We start from the raw sequence: 24,922 nt of genomic DNA, 5'->3' as shown, positions 1-24,922 counted from the left end.
AATTAAAAGACGCTTGCTCTTTGGAAGGAAAGCTATGGCAGATCTAGATAGCATACAGAAACATCACCTTGCCGACAAAGGTGCTTATAGTGAAAGCTATGGTTTTTCCATTAAACAATGTACAGCTATGAGAGTTGGTCTATAAAGAAAGCTGAGCACTCCAGAATTGACAGAATTGTGGTGCTGGAAAAGACTTCTGAGAGTCCCTTGGACAGCAAGGAGATCAAATCAGTCAATAATTAAGGGAGTTCATTCGGGCTATTCACTGAAAGGTCAAATACTGAAGCTTAAATATTTTGGCTACATAATGAGGATATGAGATTCATCGGAAAAGATCCTGATATTGGGAAAGATTGAAGGCAAAAGGAAAAGGGAACATCAGACAATGAAATGGATAGGTAGCATAATGGCAGCAGTGAACATGAGCTTGGGACAGACTTCTGGAGATAATGGATGATATAAGGGCTTGGCATGAGATGGGTCCATGGGGTCACAAAGAGTCAGACATGACCATACAACAACAATCTTGTATTTTGTACAATGTGTATTGTGTATTGAGTAATGCAGAGTGATTTTATTGACATTCTGGTGGAGTCTTGTAGAAAACGGAGTTTCTGTTTTCCTTATCTTGTTTTGGTCACATTTTCTTGCAGCCCTTCTCCTGCTTGGGTACATAATTTCATAAAATGGAGGAGTCATTTGTCCTTGTGGCAGGTGCTGTGCCTATAAACTTTGCTTTGGCTAGAAAATGCAGGTTTAGAAAAAAAAAATTATTTGGAAACTCAGAAAGTAAATATTTGATGGACAGTTAATCCACAAGGGGCAAGCTGAGTTGACTCATCCATCTGTCTTATTCATCACGCTGGTCACGGCACCCCCTATTGATTTCTGTATTGGCTAATAAAATGAAGCTGAAATGGATAAGGTTTTATTCCATAGGGGTCAAGATGTGCTAATTCTCCTCTTTTTCTTCTAGGCCTTAAATTATCTTGGTATTCAGCCCACAGAGGAAGAGCACAAAGCCCTGAGGCAACAAGTGCAAATAGACTCCAGGGGAACTGTGTCTTTTGGAGGTAATCTCTGGCCGATAGCTCCAAATCACAATATGGAGACTGGCCAAGAATCATTTTCATTGAAATATCTATCCCATTCTCCACTTAGAGTTGCAAACAGTATCTCAGGCTCCTCAATCGATAATATAATAACAAGCTCATTTGTAAGGCAGGCATCATCTTAGGACCAAGAAGCTGATGTAATTGGTTATAAGGTGGTACACCATGCATTCCTTTTCTCATTCAGTCAGAAAGTGAAAAATATTTACTAAATGTTTTCACATTTTGTTAGAGGTACCATGGCACATCGGTTAGAGTGCTGGCCTTGAAGATGAAAGGATCTGAGTTCAAATCTTACCTCCAGCACTTCCTTGCTATGTATTCCAGTGAAAGTCACTTAACCTTTATATACCTCATGCATCCTGAGTCTTACCTACTAAATAACAGATGAGTTGTAATCTATGAAGGAAATTGCCACATCAGATGCTAGTTACCCCTCTCCCTCCCACACTGATGAATTCATAGATTCTCATATACACATCTATTTGCTAGTTATAAGGGCATGGGGAGAACATGCATAGTATACAATGTGTATGTATGCAAACACATAGACACATATAAATATACACACATTTCTTCCCACCCGTTGTATATATGGATGTGTATGTATTATATACATACATATATATGTATATATGGATGTATATGTTTTTGAAAATATACATGCGCATACATTTATGTGAAGAGGTAGATAGATGTGTCATGTGTTAAGACATACATACACTCATATACATATTTGTAAGGGGAAAAAGTTCCCAAGAGACCTTTTCTTCATTTTTGCTCAGGGATCTGTTATTCATTAACAAATCACAATAACAAGACACAATACTAAGTGATGATAATGATATAGAAATTTAAAAGACATGAACTGTATTTTGAGGGAGCTCAGCACCTGGAACCCCGTTGGTCTCCCAGCTAATGGCCCCACAAATTGTATCTCTCCACTCGATTTCAGAAAGAGCTTTCTGTATAATAGAGTTCAGAGAGTTAAATATATTCATCTGGTTTTGTTTCTTTGTTTGAATTCATATGAAAGCAATGTTACATGTCAAATTGTTCAATGTTTCTGATTTCTTTATATTTTTTACACATTCAAAATACCATTTTATTTCATGCTTGTGTTGAAAGCTGTTATTTGCAGGTTGTGTGTCAAAGAAGTAGTAGAATTTGAGAATATTTATACTAAATAACCTTTGAGTTTGACCAGGCTAAATCCATGTTTTGGGGTTATTGACTTGGTTTGGTTTGTTTGCTAATTTCTAAATTATGATTATGTTTATTTCATCTTCTTGAGTGATAATTCTTGCCTTTCTTGAGTGATAATTTTGTTGAACATATTAAAAGACTTTATTAAAACATAATACTATGTTGCTAGGGAGAAATATATTAAATTTGGCTTTAACAGTAGCTCTATACAATTCCAGATTTTGTCCAGGTTTCCAGAGAACTGTTCCGCTTACAGCTGAATGAAGTAGGCGTAGGGCAAAAATCCACAATGTTCGGCGCCCATGAAATTTCCCATTTATTAGACTCACAGGTAGAGTATATGCTCTATATGATTTTCTAATTTGTGGTTAACTAATAGCAGAACATTACCATTATGAGTACTATAATTATTCTAAATGTTTATATCAAAAATTTTAATGCAAGTAAAACAATGCCAAATTATTCAATGTCTGATTTCCTTCTAGTTTTTTAAGTTTACAAATTTGAAATGCAGTTTTATTTCATTATTGTGTTGAAAGCTCTGTTTCCATGGAGGGTATCAAAGGAACAGGAGAACTTAAGAACACTGGCATACTATTGAAACTCTGTAGATCTCAATGATGATAATAATCATAATTTCATTGAGAACATTAACATTATACTATTGAAACCATAGATCTTAAAAATTACAATCATCATCATAGCTAGTAGTTACATAGAGTACTTTACAAATATTATTTCATTTGGTCTTCAGAATAACCCTGGGTAGTAGTAGGTATTATTATCATCATTATTATTTTACAGATGAGGAAGCTGAGGCAAGCAGCAGTTAAGTGATTTGCCCAGGGTCGCACAGCTAATAAGTGTCTGAGACCAGATTTGAACTCAGGTCTTGCTAACTTCAAGGCCCAGAGCTCTGTACACTGTGCCACCTGGCTGCACCCATGTTGGAGGAGAAGGGGGTGGAGGGTGCTAATTTGAAGCTGAGTAAATCCTTGGTTAATTGATGACTAGCCATCATGAAGCAAAATGATCTTTGTCCTGTAAAAATAAGAGCATCAATGACCTATTTTCAAAATGCATTAACTCTTTCAAATTAGGTTGTAATCCTTGACAAATTGCTTATTTTAATGCAGTGAATTACTTGGAATGCAGCTATGACTAGAGAACTGCTTTAATGCATACTGTAGGTGGCTTTTAAAAGGACATCTAGTCCTTCCCACACTGGGACACTCCATCAACCCTCTAACTCGCCTACCATTAAATGGAGAGGAGCCAAACTGCAGGAACCCCATTTTTCTCCCACTAGGAATCATTTCATGCCATCAATTCAAATGCTCAGCAACCACAACCAAAAAAAAATATTAAGTGTCTAAGGGCCCTTTTCTACCATCTCCTAACACTTCTGGCTCCCATGGTATCCAGTTTTTGTTAGGAAGGACGAAGGGGCTTGAGGGACCGTCCAGATGCCAGGTGGGCAGGACACTCTCCATAGTTTCATTTGTAAACACAGAGCTGTCCTTGTGGTTTCACAGCACCCCTAATGTTCCAAAGAGTGAGCAAAGCACTTCCTTCCTACCCCTAGGATTTTAGGTCACAGAAGGGTATGTGTAGTCTCCTATACTTTGATAGCAAAAATGAAGTGCTAATGCTAATTATTCAGGATTTTTCTATATGCTAGTGATTTCCTACTTCTGATAAAAAATGAGACACAAGAATCGAGAGATTGTTTTATCGTGACTCGCTTCATCTTAGCCTAACAACCATCACCGAAAGATGGAGTACGTCCTCCAGTTGTTCCTCCAATATAACACATTCATATCACCTCTTCGTGTTAGTGAATCACCCCATGGAAATGGCAGACATCCTCCCTCTCTAGCCTCTTTGTTCTGAGGTGCTGCTGTTTCTTTGCTGAACGCTGCTGACAATCCAGAAAGGTTGACAGTGTTTTGGAAAAGAGAGATGGCCATAACACTGCCTGCTGTATACCTTACCAGTAATTCAGTGAGCAAAAAGGGAAAGATAATCCAGGGGCTTATTCATTCCTTAAGCAAATATTGATTGACTATGCAGCACATGTCAAACGCTGTGCTGGCTGCGGAGAGGGATGGAAAGATGGAAAAGATCTGGGCCCGCCCTCATGTAGCTGGCATCTGAGATAGGCCTTAAGGGATTTAAGATGGGCCTTCAAGGATTTGAGATAGGCCTGTTGGATTTCAACAGAGAAAATTAGGAAGGAAAGGTGGTAGAGGAGAATTAGCAAAAATGAAGAAGTAGGATGGTCTTAAGACTGTACAAGAGATGATGAAAGTCTGGAGGATATCGGGACTAGAAGTCAATGTACTTTCATTCTAGTTCCCACCTAAAGACATGTTGCTAAGCTCACTTACTTTATGATGTTCCTCATTTTCTCTGTAAAATTTAGAGATTGGGCCATGATTTATAAGGCTCCTTCCAATTCTAAAATGCTAAATTCTTGATCCTATTCCCTCTTACCCTTTTCCTGTGATCTATGATTTTATCCAGCAGGCAATGTAATTTTGAGCATAAGAGTGTAACAACATAGCTGTAGGATGATATATTTGGTCTCAGTGTGATGTCCTAGACTTGGGAGGAGGGAGTATGGAGAAAGAGAGCCAAATTATGAAGCAATTTCGGTAGTCCAAATAAGAGCTAATAAGAGCCTGAGCTAGAGTGCTTGGACTGAAAATAGAAAGGAAGGGATGGATAGCTTTGAGAGACGCTGCCAACAAAGAATTAAGATGACTTGGGGCAGAAGCACGATGGAGTAAAGGTAGCAACCCAGCTGAACTCTCCCAACATTCTCCTCCAAACAACTTTAAAATAACATGTCAAAGGGGCAGCTAGGTGGCACAGTGGATAGAGCACTGGCCCTGGAGTCAGGAGTACCTGAGTTCAAATCCGGCCTCAGACACTTAACACTTACTAGCCGTGTGACCCTGGGCAAGTCACTTAACCCCAATTGCCTCACTAAAAAAATTAAAACTAAAAAAAAAAACATGTCAAATCAAATTCTAGAGCAGCATAGACAAGGAAAGGTTGGGGTGAGACATTTTTTCATCCTGAAACAATTTAGGAGATCAGCAGAAAAGGACAGACACTGGGGCCAGCCCAGCGTGTACACAATGGCAACACCAGCTCTGGGCCTTGGAAGCATTGACAGCAGTGGCAGCAGCTTCAGGAACTCTAATCCCAGAGTCAGTGAGAGGGTCGGAAAGCTTTTCAGAAAGAGATCACAGGGAGCTTTTTGCTGGCACTAGGCTTAGGACCTGGTACTGTTTGGCAGCTTCAATGCCCATACACAGTTCTGGGTCACAGTTCTTGGTTGCAGAGGAGCATTTGTGGTCAGTCAAAAGGGAGCAAGGGCCCTGGGCATAGTTTCAGGACAGAGAGGAGCACTAGTGTTTACGGATACAGGGGACCAGGGGCTCTTCCTGGGTAAGGATCAGAGTGCAGACCACAAGAGCAGTGACCACTCCTCTTCCAGGATAATGCCACCTTGGAAGCACTGAACATTTATAGACACACACACCCCCCACCCTGATCTAGCTCTTAAAATAGCAGCATGAAAAAAGTTGAAGTGTGGAACATGCCTTTCTACCCCGAGGTGAGCAGAATCCAACTTTAACATAAAGTCCAAAGAAATTGGCTAGAAACAAAACAACCAAAAAGGAACCTGACCTTAAAAAAGCCACTATAGTAACAGAATAAATGAAGAACAAACTCAGACAGTGTGAAAGACTGCGTGAAAAAAGCTACAAGCAAAGCCTCAAAAAATGCAAATTGGATAAAAGCCCAACAAGAATTCCTAGAAGAGCTAAAGAAAGAGATGAGTGGTAGAGGAAAAATTGGGAAAAGAAATGAAAGTGTTCGAAGAAAATTGTGAAAAGAGAATTAACAGCTTGGCAAAAGAGGTGCAAAAAAATTAGTGAAGAAAATAACTCCTTAAAAAACAGAATTGACCAAATGGTAAAGGAGCAGAATAATTCACTGGAGAAAAGAACCCCTTAAAAAGCAGATTAGGCCGAATGGAAACAGAGGTACAAAGATTCACTGAGGAGATGACTTAGCAAAAGACTGGATTGTGGAAGATAGTGAGTGGTCAAAGATGTTCCTTTGGTGTCTGGTTGACTAAGAAAAATGATAGTGCCATTTAGAGGAATTCAAAGTCCAGAGGAGGAACTGAATGGGAGTTGTAAATAATAATTCACATTTATATAGTACTTTAAAGTTTACAAAGATGAAAAATCTGAGGTGTTACACTGAAATGCCCACAGTCATTTTCATAGGATCATAAATTTAGAGCTAAAAGGGAACTTTAAAATTATTTTATCCAACTCCCTCATCATACAGATGAGAAAAACAAAGCCTTAGTGAGTCACATACATAGTAAATGACAGAATCAGCATTTGGGAATTGATAGCAAAAATGCATTTTGAATGGCGTGTGATATCATGATGTAGTCAATAGAGTGCTGGGTTCACACTCTGGAAATTCTGGATTGAAATCTGGTCCCTGTGACACTCACTAGCTTTGTGACAAGTCCTCACCACATCTCTGCCTCTTGGAATATCCCTAACTTCCTTCAGGGTATACTTACCTCCTGGGATGCCTTTGTGTTCTAATGAAGACATAATGGAATTGAAAAAGAATGCAGAAAAGGTTAGACACATACTAGCTGTGTGACTCTGAGACTAAGATGATTCAAATGACCTCAAATTATCTTATTCATGCATTCATTTATTTACTTATTATTTGTTTGTTCATTCGTTTATTTATTTTCCTCCTCCACTAGAATGTAATCTCCTTGAGAATTACTATTTTTCATATTTCTTTGTATCCCCTACAGAGCCTTAGCACTTAGTAGGTGCTTAATAAATGCTTGATGCATTGAATTGGACTGGAACTTGATTAAACTCTGGCTGCCTCAGGCAACTACCTAGGATTTCATCTACTAAGTCTTATGAAGTTCACTTTTTAAACTGCTGGATAGAGTTTCCACACTAGATATTCTCTGTGATCGAAAGATCACAAATATTTTGATATTTGCATTTGTTATGCAGCAACATGGTTCTGCACTCCTTTGATCACATTGCACAAGAGAATCAGCAGCCAAAAGAGAATCTCATAAAATGAGCCTTTTGGTAGAATTTCCATGTCGTATTTGGGACTTGCTTTTAGGGTTCAGAATTAGAATAGTACACAAACACTGAGATGACATGAGAATGTGAGATTGGGTCACGCGAATAGATCATCCAACCCAGTATTATCCATCTTAAAGTAATAATTTATCCGTCTTAAAGTAGCCAAAAGGGAAGGTTTGTGTGAGGATATGATTGCCTTCCAAGATTACAGTGTCAAGAAGTTAGTGGCATGACCCGCAGATATTCCGAGGTTTTTTAAGAACTCAACATGAATCTTTTATGCATTTATTTAAGCCCTTCTTGAACTGGGGGGGGAATTTGGACCTTTGGGAATCCCCCATGTAGAAATCCACTCTACCCAGGCAGATTGGTGATTCCTTTCCAACCTGGGACAATGAGAGATTAAGTGATTTACCCATCATTATAGCCTTAGTATGTGTCAAAACTTCATTGATCCTCCTCCACCTCTGTTATGTCTTCAAAATACATTCTATTATGTATATATTCCATCCTTCATATATATGATATGTGTAGCCCTCACCCATGCATGTCAGGGTAGTATTATTTTATCTATAAATGGATAACTTCCAACAGCCATAGGAAGGTGAGAGGCATCAGTGTTCTAGTGGAGAAACTACTGTACAAAGAAGTCATGATACTCAAGTCTGAGTCCCAGCCTTGCCACCAGCTAGATGTGTGATCTTGACAAGTGATTTTTGCTTCTCTGGGTCCAAATTTCCTTAACTAGCATGTTAGAAAGTTAAGCTAGATAATCTCCAATAATAGATATCTATTATTTAATAATATGTATTATTTAATTTTATTTACAGATATTTATTATTTAGTAATAGATGGCTTATATTATGAATTGGCCCAGCTCTGAAGTTCCATGAGGCTATAATTTGATGTATAGACAAAGGCATACTCCTTCTTGGACAGAGTGGGTTCTTTCTATCTTCCATACCCTAAAGCTACTTTTTTTCAGTATTCAAGTGCTTTGCCCTTTCTCCTGCTTGTTATTAACAGGTCATAAGTCCCATGTTTACCCTTTTTTTTTTTTTTTTTGGTAGAGAGGAGTCTAGACCTAATTTCATTCAGTCTAGGGAACCTCCAGCATAGAAACTCTTTCCACACCTGCAAATTGCCCACTAATATCTAATTCATAGTTTTAGGAAATTCCAAATTCCAAATTCCAGGCTATTGAGAAGTTAAGTAACTTTCCTGTGGTCCCACAGCTATCTGTTCCTTCTCCAACTCCATTATGTCTTCATGAAGGGCTAAACTGCACACAGTGTTCCAAGTTGTGAAGTGATCAGATCATGTTCTAGGTTTTGTTTTTAGTGTCCTTCCTTATTGTGGCCAACATTTTGTCAGTCTTGGGAACAGCAGTACATTGTGCTAAGGTCTCTAGGGAACAATTTGGACAGCAAGTTGTAGATTCTTCATTCCATTCCTGGGTGATAAGCCCTGTCTTGGAAGGAATATGGTTGAACCTTTCAGGGAAATTGTGTTGCTTCTTGCCAAATTAAAATATTAGCATTAACTTAATGCAGAGTAGTATGGGTGGTTTATAGTGAAATAAAACCAGTTGGAAGCACTAAAAACTTAAAATTAAATTTAAGTTAATGATATTGCCCTATATTACTTTTGCATCCTGTTTTAATTAACCAAGTGATTAGTTTAAAAATAAACTTGTGGAATTCTTTAATGAAATATAATATTAATATGTAAAAGCAAAACGACTGTGATAACAAACCGACAAATATTTCTCATTAACCTGTAATCACAAGCACACAACATGTTGTTTTCCTTTTCCAATTCAATGTGTATAGCTTCTTGCCTGTGATTCTTCAGAAGTGGATGAAGTAGAAAAGCTTAAACGTGAAAGAAATGATGCTTTGAGAGAAGTCAGCAAACTCAAGGTAATCTTTAATTTAGTTTAGTTTTTTTTTTTTTTTTAAGTAAAATATTTTCTTCTTACAAATTTGACTAGTGGCAGGGTATTTTTTTATCCTTACTAAAATGATAAATATAACCAGTGCTCATAGTGCTTTATCCAATGGGGCTGCATTGTATTTTTTATTTTATTTAAAAATTTTTATTCTATTACTTAAATTTCACAAGACCCATGCAAATTAAGGTGGTATCATTTTAGTTATATATGGATGGAGAACATCTGACAGCCTTAGGAAGAGGAGAGGTGGTGATACTATAGCAGAAGAAACAAACATTGCACGGTGAAGCCTGGGGACCTTGGCTCTTCCCCCCACCAGCTCTTCCACTGGCTAGCTTGCTTAAGTAACACAGTCAACTTATTTTGACTCTCTGGGTCCCAAGTTCCTTATCCATAAGATGAGAGCATTGGGCTCAGAGAACTAGCCCAGACCTACAGTTCCATGTTTCCATAATTTGAGATGAGGCATTTACTCCCTCTGTCCAAGTTGATTCCCTCTCACTGTTTTATTCCTTCTGGCTCTACATGATCAGGGTTGGCCACCATAAGCCTTCCTGCTGCTGATAGACACATAGCTAACATTTATATGGCACTTTCAAGTTTACAAAACGCTTTACATGTGCTAACTCAGTCAATCCTCACAATAACCCTATGAGGTAGTTGCTATCATTAACATCGTTTTAGAGATGGGGAAACTCAGTTTGAGAGAAGTTAACAGTGAATTGCCCAGCGTCACACAGCTAAATAAGTGTCTGAGGTGGGATTTGAACTCAGGTTTGCCTGACTACAAATACAGCACTCTACCCATTATACCATGTATCTGCCTCCCTGTTGTTTTATATGAAGGCATTTCTGTGTAGTAGAAAGTACTTGGCCAGTCAACTAGCATTTATTAAACACCTACTGTGTATCAGGCACTATGTTAAGTTCTGGAGATGAAAAGAAAGGCCAGAACAAAACACAAAAAAAGAACATATTTTATTCTCAAATCTAATGGATGGCATGATGAACTTAGAGTCAGGAAGACCTAAGTTCAGATTTTACAATATTGTATGTAGTATATAATATACAATATTATATGTGCAGTAAATATATTATTATTGCACAGATGAATCCTGCATCCTTGGGAAAAGGACCTGTATCTCAAAGCAGTACCATCATTCTTTTCTAGAAAAGCATCAGAGATTAAGGTAATTTGTATTTTAAAATCCCCATAACATGGAAGAGGTGCTGTAGTATTTTATAACACCTTTCTTATCTTCATTCTGCACCTACCATACTTGGAGCAATACCCAAATTCATATAAAATCCCACCTCAATTGTATGTAACACCTGTACATTATGGTACTGGGATTTTGTGAATCTATTTTAATTACAGTATTTTGTGAATCTATTTTAATGGAGGTCAACACGGCCACTATTTCTGCAATTCCTTTCCCACCCAAAGAGAGTCTCAGTGTGATATTTCTTTCAACACTGAAATGCCTTTCTTCGCCATATCTTTTGAAATAACAATTAAAAGCCCAGGGGAGGGAAGTATGAACAGGTTCTAGAAATAAATTACTGATGGTTGGTTTCTAATCCCCCTTAAAAAAAATTCTTGCAAAATTGGTCACCTTAGCTACACAGTATTTCTTGTTCTAAATTACTATCCCAGGTATTTCCCCCCATAAATAATTTAATTTGTATGATTACTAGGAATCCTGGGGTAGCTCTCTAATCCCTCTCATTCATTTGTTCCATTAATAGTACATCTGTACTAATCCAGTTATTTGGTTGAGGTTTTTGACTTAGTACTCCTAAATTTGTAGTTTCAAAGCTGTTCGTGTTGCATCCATGTGAGACTGGCATGTAACACACTTATAAAATTAAAGCCCAGCTGAGAACCCATTAAGTGAATTTTGAAGGACTGTGCTAGCTTGTAAAAGGTAACTCAGCTTTCAGGTATTACGATCAAAGCTGGAGATACACATTCTAATCTCTAGTTAATCATCCATCGTTTTTTTTTTTTTAGAAGAATGTATGCTGATTAAAACAATTAAGAATCCTATGTTATTACAGTGCCCAAAGCACTGTAGCTTTTCCTATTCATTTTCCCCAGTAATTTGCAGTTCATATAATATAAAGGCTTACTGTTAATTGAGTTCTGTGGCAGAAATCCATCCGCAGGCCAACCAATGATCTTTAATCCTTTCCTACTCTCTTCTTTCCCTTGTCCCTATGTTCTTCATCCATGAAACTACCTTTGCTTTATGGTAGGGATGAAAATTAAGCCAGTGAGATTTAGAAGAACATATTAAATATTCTTTCACTACTGGGTAGTTATTAATTCAGAGAATGATTCTTTTTTAAGACACTGGTGTAGCCCAGTAAATCTTTTTTTTTTTTTCAAAAGGCTCAGCTGAGCCTAACACCTGCTTAGCAAAGGTGAGTGAAAATAGACATATTTCCCTTGTACCCATGTGAGAACCAGGACACAAAGAGTGACTTGCTTGAGGATAGATGGTAACAGAACCCAGATTCATGGCTATTATTCTGGATGGTTTTATGACAATCATTTCATGCTCCCTTATTTTATCTCTTGGACTGGGAAAAATTAAAATCTGAAATCAAATCAATTATTCTTGGCATTGCAATGTTTATATAAATTTTTTCCCATTCTGCTTAACATCCAAGTCATCTCCGTCCAGACTATTGGTAGAATTTGGCCTTCTGTTACTGGTAGTAATTCTGTGTAATTTGCTAAATAAAATGGGACATATTGATAATGGGTTTCTTAAAACCATGCTTCCAGGACTTTGGGAGTAAATACTTGACTTTATTATAAGTACTGAGATCATATTTCATTTGCATGTGTAATTTGCTTTTGAACATCAATGACTTTTGAAGCTTCAGCAGCTGTTCCCTTACATTGAATAGTGATGACATGCTCTCCTTGCTTATTCTTCCAAGATCATATTTAGATGAACTTAGATGCTAAGAAACATATATCCAGCCATGCCCCTGTGACCTACTTTCTTCATCAAATATTTAGAAGCCCTAACTCTTTGTTTCTAAAAATAATGCTTTTAAACTTTATATCTCTTGTCTTAGCTAATATTTAAGTGTACCCTCTCCTCCCTCTGGGTCTTCTAGTAGCCTTGGGAAAATAATGCAATTTGAGATTTTTTTTTCAAGCTGGCTATGGGAAGGGCCTGGTTATTTGGCTATGGAACTTGTTAGATGGAAAGAGAGGGGGAAATGCACATTCTCTTTTGTTATTAGATCTTAGAATTTAGCTTTGGTTGGTTTAGAAACTAAGTAAGCTTAGAGGGAACTAAATTTAACATTTGTAAAAATTATATTGCAAACTATTAATTGCATGTTCTCCTTTTAGGATAAGCTGTTGGAATCAGAAAATCAAAGGAAGAAACTAAATGAAGAGCTCCAGAATGTGAAACAAGTAAGTTGGGCTTTATATACCCAAGATATGGGCATTACCAACAAATTTAATGCAATGAAGTCCATCTAGAAAATACTCTTCGAGGAAAATCTCATTGTTACAAATTTCTCTGATTAAAGTCTGAAATCCAAGATATATGGTGAATTGATAACGAATATATAAAAGAGCAATTCTCTAATAGATAAATGACCAAAGGATATGAACAGGCAGTTCACAAAAGTAAAAAAGTAAGCTATGAACAGCCATATGAAAAAAAAGTTCCTATCAGTAATAATAAGAGAAATATAAATTAAAATAACTCTGAGAAACCATCTTATACCCATCCCATCAGATTGGCAAAGGTGAGGAAAATGAAAGTTATTAATGAGTCTGAGGGAAGACAGGCACACTGATACCTGCCAGTGGAGCTCTGAAGGGATCCAACCATTCTGGAAAGCATTTTGGAACTTCTATTCTAAGGGTGTGCAATCCTACTTGGCATAGACGCAGGGGTGTGCTGGAGCCAGCTTGAATCAACTCCCAAGAGTCACTTGTTAAATTTTCAGTGTGAACATTGGCAACTTTAAAATTAGCAAAAGTTACAAATCAGTGTTTGATTTATTATTTTGCTGATTGTTTAGACTTAAGAAAGTGATGGAGAAAATGTTAATAATGCTGATTAAACTTATAAGTATGTTGTCTTGTTGTTTTGTTTTGGGGGTTTTAGAGAGCCAGTTGTTAAACATTTACCGATACAGGGCTGGAGGGCAAACACTAATATGCATAAAATATTTACAGTACCTCTTTTTGTTATAGTGAAGAATTGGAAATAAGTAGGTGTCCATCAACTGGGAAATAACTGAACAAAGTCCAGGATATAAATATAATGGAATATTATTGTACCATAAGATGACTGAAGAGTCTAATTCAGAGAAATCTGGGAGAACTTGTATGAATGAATGCAGAGCAAAGTCATCAGGCCCAGGAAAATAATTTATACAATGTCTGTTATAAGATGTTGTGAAAAAAAATCCATGAGCACTTAAGGACTTTGGTCAATGCCATGATGAAAGCAACTCCTGAAGAACAATGATAATTCATGCTTCCTACCCCTTAACAGAATGATGAGGATGAGATGCAGAACGAAAGATACATTTTTAGACCTGGCCAAAATGTGGATTTGTCTAGTTTGACTGTATCTATTTGTTACAAGGGAAGCGGATTTGGGATAGGTGCATGGGGAATGTAGTGATATTTATAGAAAAAAAAAGTCAATGAAACATTTAAAAATTGGAGCAGCTGTGGGACGCCGTGGAGAAAGCACTGGACCTGGATTCAGGAGGACCTGAGTTCAAATACTTGACACTTACTAGCTCTGTGACCCTGGGCAAGTCACTTAACCCCCATTGCCCTGCAAAAAAAAATAGAAGTGAGCAGGAAGAAGTTCAGAAAGGGGCACAGATGAGCAGAGTAGTATTGGGAATACCATGTTAATTTTAACATGTCTTAAAAAAAACTATTTCATTTAATATGTATATGTTAATACAATGTTAAATTTAATATGTATTTTTTTAAACTTCATGTAATATTCATGGTGCCATATACAGGCATCTTTTTCTCTTTGAAGGGAAGCAGTTATATTTGTTGATATTTGTCATGTTCATAATAATAAAGAAATATTCTTTTTTAAAAAGATGCCAGGGATGGGGGCAGCTAGATGGCACAGTGGATAAAGCACCTGCCCTGGATTCAGGAGAACCTGAATTCAAATAAGGCCTCAGACACTTACTACCTGTGAGGCCCTGGGCACGTCACTTAATCCTCATTGCCCTTCCCCCCCCCAAAAAAAGATGCAAGGCAGGAGCATAAAATAGCAAGGTTGACTGGTTACCATCATTCTAAGACTTAAACATTGCTGTATAGAGGGAAGTATGCTGGATTTGGAGTCAGAGGACCTGGCTTCATATCCTAATTCTGCCATTTGCTGCCCCTGTGACCTTGGGCAAGTTGCCTGATTTGTCTGTACCTTAGTTTCTTCATTTGTAAAATGAGAGAGTTGCCCCTGATGTTCCTTCCAGCTTTGAATCAATGAGCACCTAAGTAAGAGTTTCTTATAAGAAGAAGTAATTATATTCTATTACAGGAAAGTTTATAGAAGTCTTCTTTGGAATGGGGGGGGGGGTGGCAACAAGGGTTAAGTGACTTGTCCAGGGTCACACAGTGTCAAATATCTGAGGTTGGATTTGAATTCAGTTCCTTCTGAATCCTGGGCCGGTGCTTTATCCATTCTGCCACCTAGCTTCCCCCTCTTTGGAATTTAGTGCTTGCTTGCTTGCTTTCTCTGTCTCTGTCTCTATCTCTTGAAGTTTTGTATCTCACTGGATAGAGAGCTGGGCCTGGAGTCTGGAATTTGTTGTTGTTCAGTTGTTTTTTAGTCTTGGCCTACTCTTGGGGAGGGGTGGGGTGTGGCTAACATATTGGAGTGGTTTTCCATTTCTTTCTTGAGCTCATTTACATATGCGGAAACAGACAAACAGGGTTAAGTGTCTTGCCTGGGATCACAAAGCTTATAAATATCTGAAGCCAGATTTGAACTCAGGAAGATGAGTCAGGAAGACAGTTCAAATACCACTTCAGACACTTAGTAGCTATATGACCCTGGGCAAGTCACTTAAGCTCTGCTTGCCTCAGTTTCCCTAACTCCCTTCTTTCCCTCCTTCCTTTCCTCCTCCCTTCCCCCTTCCTTCCCTTCTTCCCTCCTTCCTTCCTTCCCTCCACTCCCTATTACTTCACTCAAATGTTAGTTCCTTGAGGGCAGGGATTGTCTAATCTTTGCCTTGGTATCCCCAGCACCTCATAAACCACCATGCATATTGTTGGTGTTTAAGAATTATTAGTTGAATTGAATTGCTTGCAGAACATATTTATTTGCAAGCCACACAGTATTATTATTTTATGGACACACCTCATTTTTCTAATTTTTTTTTTTTAACTAAGACTCATACTACCCTACTTGGTCATGCATTTTATTTACCACAACAGGAGGCTCTGAATAGCTTTGGGGCTTTTTCCAAAAGTTAGATCCATCTGTTCAGAATGAAACTTTGCCACCACTGAAGATATTCAAGCATTCGTTTCTCCAGCAACATTCACCAAGCACCCACAGTATACTGGAAAGAGAAATTGCTCTTGGAACAACTGAGTTTTGGTCCTGGCTCTGATACTTACTAGCCCTGTGACCCTGTGTAAGTCCATTTAATTGATATGTCTTTACGGGCCTCAGTTCCCTCAGGAGCAAAATAGGAATAATAGTTCCCTGTCTACCTCGTAGATTTTGTTGTAAGGAAACTGTAGAAACTGCTAAACATTGCATAGAAGTGATTTGTTATTATAAGGTGCTGTGCTCTTCCAAAGAGTGTGCCAGGGGGCTCTGAAGACGTTTGCATCAGGGGAGTTCCCAACATGCTTTGATCATGCAGACTCAACGGCTTTTAATACAGGAAGCACTAGTGGGGGGGCAGTCATAAAGGATAAGGCTTAGAAGAGAGCCCTGGGATCAGTGCAAGAAGTGAATCAAATTGGTAAGTGGCTTTTATGGGTATGTATACCCTATCCTATTTTGAGATAATCAGATCTTGCATGCTTGTTTGGACCCTGACCACCCTTGCCCTTTCCACCTTTTTTAATCCTGACACACTCCAATTATTACCTTTAGTCCTAGACCATGGATACACCTTTCTCTTAGGTCCTGCAGTGACTTTCTGCTTGCTTTTTGGCCCCTCCCATAAGATCTCTCATCATCATCATCCTTACCCTTCCCCCTCCAAGTTTAGGATTCCTAGCAAAAGTGAAACCTGTCTTGCCTCTGGCCCCACCTAAGTGGTGTCACTGTGGAACAGTACAGGTAACATCACTAGAATAAATGCACAATCTTTCAAAGTATCTACTTAGAAGGAGAGACAAGTTTCCTTGCACACATTATTTCTGGTACATTTGTTTAAAAGAAAATTAATCCCATTCTCTGTTACATTATACAAATCACTTTCACCTCTTGAGTGTGTTTTCTCCTCTGTAAAATCAGAAAGTTGGATTACAGGAGCTCAGAATGCCCTTCCATGTCTAAACACTATGATCTTATTTAGAGTCGCCCCATGCATATGGCAATTAGTATAATGGTGGTTGGGTTTTAATAGCTCAGTTTTTTGTCTCCCTTCAAACAGTTGTAAAGTAGAAAGATATCAATGCCTGCATTTGTAGTACTACCAAAAAAATTATATTCTCTGTTCCACATTATGGCTTAAAGCCACAATGGAATCTTCAGAGAACATAGTTATTGTGTTGTGTAGTAGATAACACACAGAATTGTAACCAGGAAATCAGCAGTGATGGAGAAAATGAGGCAAAGCAGTAGCAGTGTGATCAGATTTCCTGTATGTGTAAAATGGTATGTGTAGTGATTTAGAGCCTAAAGACCCTTGATTTAAAGGAGAAATGTTTCAGAAAAACTTACATGAACTGATAGAAAGTGAAGGAAATAGACCCAAGAGAACAGTGTCTATAGTTATAGCAATATTGTAATAATAATCAATTGTGGAAAACTTAATGATTCTGATCATTACAATGATCCATGATAATTACAAAGGACTCATAATGAAAAGTAATATCCCCTCCAAATAGAGAACTGATGTATTCTAAGTACAGATTGGAGAATATTTTTTTCTTCTATTTTTCTTGTTTTTTTTCTCCACAAAAATGCTAATGTTGAAATATGTTTTTGCACGACTTCATATGTATGATGGGTAATGTATTTCTTGCCTTCAATGGGTACAGGAAGGGGTGGAGGGAGCAACAGAATTTGGAACTGAAAATTAAAATTTGAAAAAAATCTATTTCTAAAGACCTGGCTTTAAGTTCTTGTTTGGTCTCACTAGAGCCTCAGAGTCCTCATCTATAAACTTGGAGTAATAATCTCTCCATGACATGCCTCTCAGGGTGGTTTTAAAGAAAGTGTTTTGTAAATTATGAAAACACAAGTCTGTGATACTATTTCTTTTCTTCTTCTAGATTAATCTCTAGGTACCATTTGTAGATTATACATACTTATAGTGGTTATATAAATATGCTTGTGTTTACCAATTTATTTTCTTTATATTCATATTAAACGTAAATATATGTGATATATGTGTACATATTGTATATGTATGTGTGTTTGTATATAAATATATCTTTTTTTATTAGTGGAAAGAGCAGTGTATTTGGACTCAGAAGACCTAGGCTATAATCCCAACTCCACTTACTGCCTTTATGACCTTGAGCAAGTCACTTAACCTTCGGAGTTTTCATTTTCCTTTACATAAAGTGGAAGAGTTGGACTACATCTCAGGGTCTTAACCGGGGGCCACAGACCCCCCCATAGAGTCAGTGGATAGATTTGGGGGTATTTGTGAAGTCAGAAGGGCAAAAAATACATCTTTTTTTTTTTCAGTGATGATTGGCTTCCTTTGCAATCCTTCATATTTTATTTTTTGCTTTTTAAAACCTTATTTTAAGAAGGAGTTCATAGGAAGCAAGGTGACCCAGTAGATTGAACCACTGGGCCTAAAGACAGAAAGATTTAAGTTCAAATCCAGCCTTAGACACTGTAACTCTGGGTAAATCACTTAATCTCTGTATGCCTTAGTTTTCTCAACTTTAAAATGAGAATAATACTGGCACCTAGGGTTGTTGTGCAGACCAAATGAAATAGTATTTGTAAAGCATTTAGCATAGTGTTTGGAATATAGTATGTACTTGATTCTTTCCTTTTTTCCTTCTCTTCTGCCTTCCTTTCTTCCCTTCTTTCCTTCTTTTCCATCTTTCCTTCCTTTCTTCCTCCCCCTAACCACCTAAAGAGTCCATTAAACAAAGAAGGCAAAGAATTCATGATCCAGATGATCTCTGTGGTTTCTGCCAACTTTGAGTCCTACAATTTCAATTTCACAATAATTTATCCTTTTCATCTTTCTTTGCTTACCTCTTCCTCCACCCCCTTTTTCCGTGAGCACCACCTACCCATGTACCAATTTTTTGTTTTGGTTTTGGATAGATTTGGCTTTTTGCCTCTTCTGGCTCCATCTTTTCTGAAACTGGAGCTATCAATATACTTCTTCAAGCCATGTATGTCAGTTTGAGTGACTTTTTTTAATTAAAGGAAAAATGAGAATATGTAACAGATCCTTTGTAAATTTTTATTTAGGTTTCAGTTAAAATGACAGATCTTGATGCTTTCTTTTACCCAATTACACAGGTTGGAGCTAAAATTTTTGTCTGTTCTAGAACAACCACAACCTAACATTTCAGAATGTAACTAGATAGTGTCTTATTTGGCAAAATGATTAGATTATGACTGATACAGAAAAATAAAGCAGCATTTATTTTTTTCTTAGCAATATCCATTTCTACCATGGGAGGGCCTCCTATGTTTATTTCTCTCCCTGCATGACCAACATTGCTGTGGAAGCTCAGATTTACACTAAAGAGTTAAGTCTAGGACTTCAAAAAGTGGTATATTATTGATTCCCAGAAGAACTTTAGCAATAACTCCTAGAAAACCATAAAGCAAAATGCTAACCACCAACTCCTAGACCATTTTCCATAGCTTTCTCCTTGAAAATTTGGTTTTTAAAATATGTATCAGACTTTGATTCATAGAACAAAATCATTTATCCTTTTCATAATTAGCCAGAATAATCAAAAATATGTGTTTTTGGAATATATGACAACACAAATCAATGACACATTTCACAAGTACCAAGTTGTGCTTGAAAATCACCAACCTACCCAAAGTCTGCATTTGGAGTAGCATGATGTAGTAGAAGTGACCCAGGATTCTAGACCTTCATTCAAGACGTAGCTGTCAAACTATGTGACTTTGGATAAGTCATCTCATCTACTTTCTCTTCTGTACATTCCTGACATATTTGTGTCCTTTGACTAATTCTCTCAACATTTTTTGTATGAGATGTGTATCCCCTTTCTCAAGGCAAAACATCTTTTATGACATTTGAGCAATTCATAGGCTTTCTGATTTTTTTACGTTTATAGTAAAAAATACTCTACATTTTTCTTCCAGAGCTTTCCTTTTCTTTACCAATAAGTTTAACTTTTAAAACTGCTAATGACATAACCAGAAGTTGAAAGTGATGCCATTCAGCTATATGAACCTATAAGTATGAATGTTGGCAAAATTTTCATTACCTCTTTTGGGGGGGGGGGCGGCGAGCAGGGCAATGAGGGTTAAGTGACTTGCCCAATGTCACACAGCTAGTAAGTGCCAAGTGTCTGAGGTGAGATTTGAATTCAGGTTCTCCTGAATCCAGGGCTGGTGCTTTATCCACTGCACCACCTAGCTGCCCCTTTCTTTACCTTTTTCTAATAAATTTCTTAAGTTTAGACCTTCCCAAACAGTGCCCCGCCTCAACAAAAAATCCAAAGTTCTTAAATTAATATCAGAAATAATAATTAAACCACATTTCTCCATAAAATACATAAAGGTAATTAAATCCTTGATAGGTTGATTTTCCTGGTCTTCTAGTAATATGTTGACTCATTCACTGGTCATTTGACAAGGATTTTGTAACTAGATTACCAACAGTTTAAAATGATGCTTAAAAAAGAAGTCTAAAAACTGAATCTCATCAATCTGTTACCATTTCTATAGAATCAGCAAGGGGTGATGCAAGACTTAAGTCATTTTACATTTTGCTTTGTTCCATGAGTCAAAAAATACATCATGTAATGACCAGTGTACAGGTAATGACCCTCTATATTTAGCTAGGTTGGTCCTCAGACAATAAGCTTGTTGCCAGTACCATACTCAAGTTTTTCATCTTGTTAAATCAGGCATTTACACTCTGTCGGCATAAGCTTTTGAGAAACAGTCACTTCCATGTGATTTTGAAAAAAAAGTTTTATTGATTCATTATTTTACATTATTACAATGGATGGATGGAGCTTTTATTAATCACTTATGTACAAGACATTGTGCTAATCATTAGGGATACAAATACAAGCAAGCAAGGTAATCCCTGTTCTCCAGGAGCTTACATTCTAATGAAGGCATCCAGTACATTAAAAGGGAGCTGGAATGTGGGTAGGGTTGAAGTGTTGAAACCTGGTTCCAGGTAAGAAAAGGCAAAAAGTTACCTTTCATAGCCTAGCACCGCAGGGACAGAGTCTAAAATTCCAGTGTTGGGGACAGAGAAGGAGATGATGACTGGAGATGGAGTTAAGCAAACTCTATTTTTATCTGTCCCCTGAACAAAACCCAACAATTTTATGACTCTGAGATGTGGCGTCTTTTAGTACTGTTTCCTTTATCTTATCCTGGTCATCACATACATATTATTATTATCATTATTAATAAATGCTTCTTTCCCTTCTTTTTCTCTTTAAGGTTCAGTAAGAAGGTTTTAAACTATCATTATCATCGTCATTATCTTTTTTTTTTTTAGTGAGGCAATTGGGGTTAAGTGACTTGTCCAGGGTCACACAGCTAGTAAGTGTTAAGTGTCTGAGGCCAGATTTGAACTCAGGTACTCCTGACTCCAGGGCTGGTGCTCTATCCACTGCGCCACCTAGATGCCCCCAATTATCATTATTAATAAATGTTTCTTTCCCTTCCCAGTCCAGTCAGAAGGATGTTTTATCATTATCATTGTTGTTATTATTATTATATTAATTTTGTTCTTGGGGCAGCTAGGTGGCGCAGTGGATAGAGCACCGGCCCTGGAGTCAGGAGTACCTGAGTTCAAATCTGGCCTCAGACACTTAACACTTACTAGCTGTGTGACCCTGGACAAGTCACTTAACCCCAATTGCCTCACACACACACACACACAAAATTTTTTTAAAAATTTTGTTCTTACAAACATTTTACTTTTATGTGATAAAAATTATTTCTTTTAGCTTTTAGGATCTCCTTTGTTATTAATTGTTCTTAATTTTATTATCTCCTTTGTTATTAATATTTTCTTATCGCCAGATCTAAAAGCTACCTTTTCCATTTTCAAGTTTTTTTCTCCTTAATGTGACTTTTTGCAGGTAGTTTATTCATTTGGAGTTTTTCTTTACTAGAAAATATAAAGATTTAGCATAAGTCATTTTTTTATCAATCTGTTCTCTAGTTTTCCATAGGAAATCCTACTCAGTAGTTTGCTTTCTTGCATTTGTCCTGCACTGCAGAACTATGTTTCATTGCTTCTGGACTTTGCTTATATAATTATTTTAGGATCAATTTTTTTTAAGTTCATGTTTCTTTATTTTAATTTTCTTTTTCTTTTTAAAATTGTTTTTAGCATTTTTATTAAGAGTGTTGACCTCCAAATTCCATCTTTCCTTCCCTTCCTCCCTCCCTGAGAAAGCAAGCAATCAGATATAGGTTATAACATGCAATTATGTAAAACCTTTCAATATGAGTAATTTTGTACGAGAACACTCAAATAAAAGAAAAAAGAAGGGTAGGTAGAAAATGAAAGATAGTGTGCTTCAGTCTGTATTCAGTCATATCAGTTCTTTCTCTGGAGGAGAAACAATCCTTTGGGATTGTTTTGGATCGTTGTTTTGCTGAGAATAACTAAGTCATTCATAGTTCTTCATTGAACAGTATTGTTGTTATTGTATACAACCTTCTCCTGGTTCTGTTCATTTCACTATGTATCAGTTCATGTAAGTCTTTCCAGGTTTTTCTGAAATCATCCTGCTTGTCATTTTTTTATAGTACAATAGTATTCCATTACAATTACGTACCACAGCTTTTTTAGCCATTCCCCAAATGATGGGTATCCCTTTGGTTTCCAATTCTTAGCTACCAGAAAAGAGCTGCTATAAATATTTTTGTACAAATACATCCTTTTCCCCTTTTTTGGAATGTCTTTGGGATATAGACCTAGCAGAGGTATCGCTGAATCAAGATTTGCAGGGTTTTTTTGTTTGTTTGTTTGTTTTTTTCAGGGCAATGGGGGTTAAGTGACTTGCCCATGGTCACACAGCCAGTAAGTGTTAAGTGTCTGAGGCCGGATTTGAACTCGGGTACTCCTGACTCCAGGGCCGGTGCTCTATCTACTGCGCCATCTAGCTGCCCCCTGATTTGCAGTTTTATAGTCCTTTAGGCATAGTTCCAAATGGCTCTCCAGGATTGTTGGATCAGTTCACAACTCCACCAACTGTACATTACTAGGACAAAATATTTTTAATGTTTGCTATTTTATAATATAATTTGACACCTGGCAATTCTAGGTCCCTTTTGCTCCTACCTTTTTTTTTTTCATTATTTCCCTTGAGATTTTCCACATGGATTTTATTCTTATTTAATTTCATTATTTTATAATAATAAAATATTATAAATCTTATATATAATATATTGTGATGTTATGAATTACATAAAATAATAAAACCTTGTTTTATTAATATCTAGTTCTATTAAAAATTTCCTTTGTAATTTAATACGGCTCTAAATTGGTGAATTAATTTAGGAAGTAGTATTGCTTTTATTTCATGAGTACAATAAAACCATAACAGTGTCTGTCTCAGAAGTGATAGATGTTCCTCCATCTCTTTCTTGTGGGTATATTTATATGGGTTAAAGGGAATTCACCGATAAAGAAAATGCCCTCTGCTTTGCTCTATGTACTTTTTCCAAACTATTTAACAATAGTAAAATGGGGGGGGGGGACAAGAAACAAACAATAAAAAACCAAACAACTCAGGATCCTTCTAAAGGGAAACTCGCTAATTTTTTTGCACATTTAGGTTCAGGCTATGTCATCTTTCATCAGGGAATGATTACCAAAATACCTGCCCATTGTGTTCCAAATAATTATTTGTACTCACCTCTAAAAAGTAAATAATTTTGTTACGATGTGTATTGAGGCCCTGCCACCCTGTTTCAATATAGGAGAACAATTTCCCATGACACTCATTTTTTTGTTGTTTTTTCCTTCAAGTTACAACAACTATTAACAGGCATGGGCCCTTCTTCCAGCCACTGCCTTTATTCATCAGTATTCAAACCAACCCTCTTCTTGTACTTCATTGTTTTTAAACCTTCTTTCAGCACAGGGTGATGACCCAAGGCTGTGGTAAACTAGTGAACAGTCCAAAACCAAAATATGTTAACTTGTCCGAACCAGTCTTTGCCCTGAAAAAGCAAGGGGGAATTGTTCATCTGGCAAATTTGAGGCTCAGATAATCCTCAGTGGAGTTGGACTCACCCACACAGAGGTTGGACCAAATGCAAGAAGAGGGTGTGAAGGCCTGAGGCAAAACTATATAAAATCAACTGAGCATGGAGTCCTTGGGTGGACAGAGGCCGAGTGTGGATTTAATTGTGGCAGCTGGCATCACTGCTATCTTAGTCTTTGGGAGAAAATATGGGGGGAGATTAAAGAAGCAATTGCAATCATCATATCTCTAAAAGAGAACAGTGTTCATAAAATGTTGCCTGGCCCATATACCCAAGTCAGAGTTACTTGGAGCATTTTTTAAATTAAAGTTTATCTAATTTTTAAAGCAATAAGCATTAATTTTCTCTTATTCCACCCTCACCCCTCCCCCTCAAAAAAGAAGAAACCTTTCTAATGAATAGGCATAGTCAACCCATTACCACATTGGATATGTACAAAACCATGACTGCATATTAGTCCCCCATCTCTCTTTATGAAAAGATGGGTGGCATCTTTCATTATCAGTCCTCCAGAATCATGGTTGATCATTGCATAGATCATAGTTCTTCAGTCTTTCAGAATTGTTTATTCTTACATGATTGGTATTACAGTATAAATTGTTCTCCTTATTCTGCTTACTTCATTCTGAATGAATTCATATAAATCTTCCCAATTTTCTCTGAAATTACCTCTTCATCTCTTAAAAAACAATAGTATTCTACCACATTTGTATGCCATAATGTGTTCCAGTCATTGATGGGTAACTTCTTGGAACCATTTTTTTTTTTTTAAATGAAGCCTTTCACCTTAAGAACAAAATGGCTTTGGGGAAGCTAGGTGGCACAAGTGGATAAAGCACCGGC

General features: G+C 37.1%; 1 protein-coding gene across 6 annotated transcripts in view; it reads left to right on the top strand.

Annotated features, from left to right (window-relative positions):
* The window catches only part of STXBP4 (syntaxin binding protein 4), a 240,921-nt gene that overhangs the window by 68,396 nt on the left and 147,603 nt on the right, over positions 1-24,922 (top strand). For all 6 annotated transcript variants that reach the window (XM_044004740.1, XM_044004739.1, XM_044004738.1 and 3 more), the window contains 4 exons: positions 977-1,073; positions 2,537-2,649; positions 9,316-9,405; positions 12,814-12,879. In XM_044004740.1, the coding sequence (XP_043860675.1) occupies positions 977-1,073; positions 2,537-2,649; positions 9,316-9,405; positions 12,814-12,879 (366 nt within the window). The remainder of the gene's footprint in view (positions 1-976; positions 1,074-2,536; positions 2,650-9,315; positions 9,406-12,813; positions 12,880-24,922) is intronic.

The sequence above is a fragment of the Dromiciops gliroides genome, chromosome 4, assembly GCF_019393635.1.
Source record: "Dromiciops gliroides isolate mDroGli1 chromosome 4, mDroGli1.pri, whole genome shotgun sequence".
Taxonomy (NCBI): domain Eukaryota; kingdom Metazoa; phylum Chordata; class Mammalia; order Microbiotheria; family Microbiotheriidae; genus Dromiciops; species Dromiciops gliroides.
The sequence above is the reverse complement of the archived record's forward strand: the minus strand, read 5'-3'. Positions and strand labels throughout refer to the sequence as shown.